At 34.8% G+C, this 3012-nt stretch overlaps 1 protein-coding gene across 1 annotated transcript; it reads right to left on the bottom strand.

The window, feature by feature from the left end:
* Window positions 1-737: 737 nt before the first annotated feature.
* On the bottom strand, window positions 738-2078 carry LOC125419385 (protein FAR1-RELATED SEQUENCE 9-like). Its single transcript, XM_048465140.1, has 4 exons — window positions 1936-2078; window positions 1426-1653; window positions 1075-1374; window positions 738-981 (listed from the first exon to the last, which is right to left on the bottom strand). The coding sequence occupies exons 1-4, from the start codon at window positions 2076-2078 to the stop codon at window positions 738-740; spliced, it is 915 nt and encodes a 304-aa protein (XP_048321097.1).
* Between the last annotated feature and the right edge of the window lie 934 nt (window positions 2079-3012).

Here is a 3012-nt window from a genome sequence, read left to right as displayed (position 1 = left end):
TCGGCTCAAAAACTTACAAGTATCAAACAAAATTACAATGTTGAGTGGAAAGAAGAAATAAAAAAATATTTGCATGTAATTATATTGTCTAAAATATATTTGGGGTACAAAGCCGACGCATTTACAAGTCAATAGCGTTGACATAGTCCTCTTAAATATCGAAAAAATTGTTATAATACTTGGTATTTGAAGGCTAAGACAACGGCACCAAATTAAGGAAACAATTATTTCCGCGTCAGTTTTGCAGGCTGGTAGTCCACACGCAGGGGTCATCCCTTAAGCTGCTCATGTGGCCCTGCATAACAAAATGTTAAAGACTATAAGGACTACTTTCGAATAAGCATCAATGACAAGATATTTATCAGGTATACAGCAGTTATAACCTAGTTTTATACCTATAGAATTAAAACTGGTCAGCGTCAGATTCAAATTCCAATTCTTGTTGACATATATTCTCTTGTTGTTAGGACCTACATAGAAACCATAATAGTTTGTACGTGATGTGATTGTTCCAATTGCATAAAACCAATAAATAATACAGTTTTTTTGTCTTGCCGATTGTTAAGGACTGGACAGTTTCTTTTTTCGTGCGGTTGGTCAATTTTTCCACATCCATTGCAACGTCGACCTCTATACTTAGCAGCATTTCTTTTCTTCTCTTTCCTCCCTTTTAATCTTCTTCCACATCCCTTTGCTCTCATCTAAGATGGGTCTTTTAGAGTTGTGCATTAACATTACTACCTTTTTTCAAAAATGCCTCCACTCTTTGTGCTACCACCTACGGATTTAAACTGATCAACCAAACTTTGCAGAGCATCATTCACAATTACAGCTGCCTCTTCATTTGACATGATGTTATCAACGAATTCTGAGAAAAGTTTGAACAGTTTACTTCGCCACGTTAACATTGAACCACCTTTTCCAGTTATCTCTAAACCTTCCTTGTCGTATATTATTTGAAATGTTGCAGCTCTAGTCCACCTTTTCATTATATATTGTTTTAGCAGAGGAATATCACCAAAGAGTCACAAAAATGCCAAAATATGTCTACATGGAATCCCTTCACTCTCAAACTTTTTACAGCTACACGATGCATAGTCCAAAACTTTATCATAAGCAATTTCCCAAAACCTTGGAACACCTCCATTTGGACAACTATGGACTGTATACATTTTATGTGTATCATTTTCACTAACAATTTGTGGCATTGTTACTAAGCTATGCCACAACTCATCTTGAAACTTATAAAAAATCTTGCGTGTGTATATCTCAGCCATTTGCTTCTCCATTTCCAATGGCAATTTCAAAATAGGCTTCTCATTAATATCAACATGATCATCACTTAAGTCTTCGTAACATTGATGTGCAAGTGCCCTATTAAATCGAAGTATAAAATCCATCAATAAATTTTTTTTCGAAAAGTACCTCTTGAAAAATGCATAAGAGCTTTCTGCACGTTGGCTACTTGATATTCCAGCTGAAAATACATGATTAACATATGTCGGCACCCGTATTGAATGTAGTTCAAATATTGACTTTAACCATTCATTGTCATGTAGGTTCGCCTTTTCGATGATAGAAGCCCATTTTCTTTCAAACTCTTCCGGACGTTCTGATTCCCAAATGCAATGTTTGAAATCTTTGTAAAAATCCCTGTAAGTAATTGCATTTAAATATATAGAAAACTTCTCAAGTATGTGCCAACTACAATACCTATGGAATGTATTCGGTAAGCTCTAAGCTATAGCCTTTGTCGTTGCAGGATCTTGATTGGTGATAATCATCTTTGGGGTGTTTGCAGGCATGCTCTTCTTTAATAGCTCAAATAACCAAACAAAATATTCAGTTATTTCATCACTTAAGAATGCACATGCAAATATCACTATTTGACCATGATTGTTAACCCCAACCAAAGGTACAAATATCATACCATACCAATTAGTGTTGTAAGTTGTATTAAATACCACTACATCACCAAAACATCCATAAGCTCTTCTACAAACCAAATCAGACCAAAAACAACGCTTCAATTTACATTCATCATCTGCATCTATTTCAAACATAAATGATGGATCCATTTCTTACTCTGTTAAGAAATATTCCTTCAATAGTTCTGCATCTTGTCCCCGCATTTCGTTATGCAACTTAGCTTTGTAGTTATAAATATCCTTTTTCGTACACCCGGTATTCTCTCTACTCCCAGTTTCAAATTCAAAAATACTTATTTGTTGGTGAGTTGGCACGTTTGCTGCTGAAAACTGCTGTGTTAGTGATTTTTTGGCTTTAAAGACATTACGATGTGACCTCAATAAATGTACTTTTTTAAGGCTTCATAACGGATGACTGTGCTCTTCAACAAATACACTAATGACATATTTCTCCATTTTGGATATAACCACGGCTAATGTTGCCTGACAATTATCTCTTGTTATCCCCTGACACCCTTTTTTCTTACCGCCCTTTTTAGAAGATTTTCCTTCTTTATAACAAACGAATTCTTTCCTTATAACTTCATTGGTACCTTTACGTCTCTTACTGGAATTGCTATGAACACTAAATCCCGCCTCTTTTGAATACTTAATGTAAAACTCAAGTACCTCATCTATCGATATAAACTCTTATCCAACCGTTGGTTTTAAGTTTTTCGACACTTGGGGAATGTAAACATCATCAACATCATTAGAGCATGACAGCAGGGATATTTCTGCATCGCCAGCATGATGATTATTTGCTTCATACTATAAATCATTCAAGTTGCCATCTGACATAATAAAATCAACATATGATCATTATTAATTTCCATATAATACATTTCAATCCACTTCCAAATCACACTTACTAACTACTTATAATTTATATAACATGCTATTAATCATTAATGCCATAGGGAAAGGATGGAAGTATAGATTTTACAAAAATGAAGCTCACAGGGAAGGGATGGAAGCAATCATAATTAATAGATGAACATGTATAAAACAGGTGAAACCTTGGCTTCCCACAATCGGAGCTTTC

This window comes from Ziziphus jujuba, chromosome 11 (genome assembly GCF_031755915.1).
Source record: "Ziziphus jujuba cultivar Dongzao chromosome 11, ASM3175591v1".
Classification (NCBI taxonomy): Eukaryota; Viridiplantae; Streptophyta; class Magnoliopsida; order Rosales; family Rhamnaceae; genus Ziziphus; species Ziziphus jujuba.
Note: the sequence above shows the minus strand (reverse complement) of the source record. Positions and strands in the feature narration are given on the sequence as shown.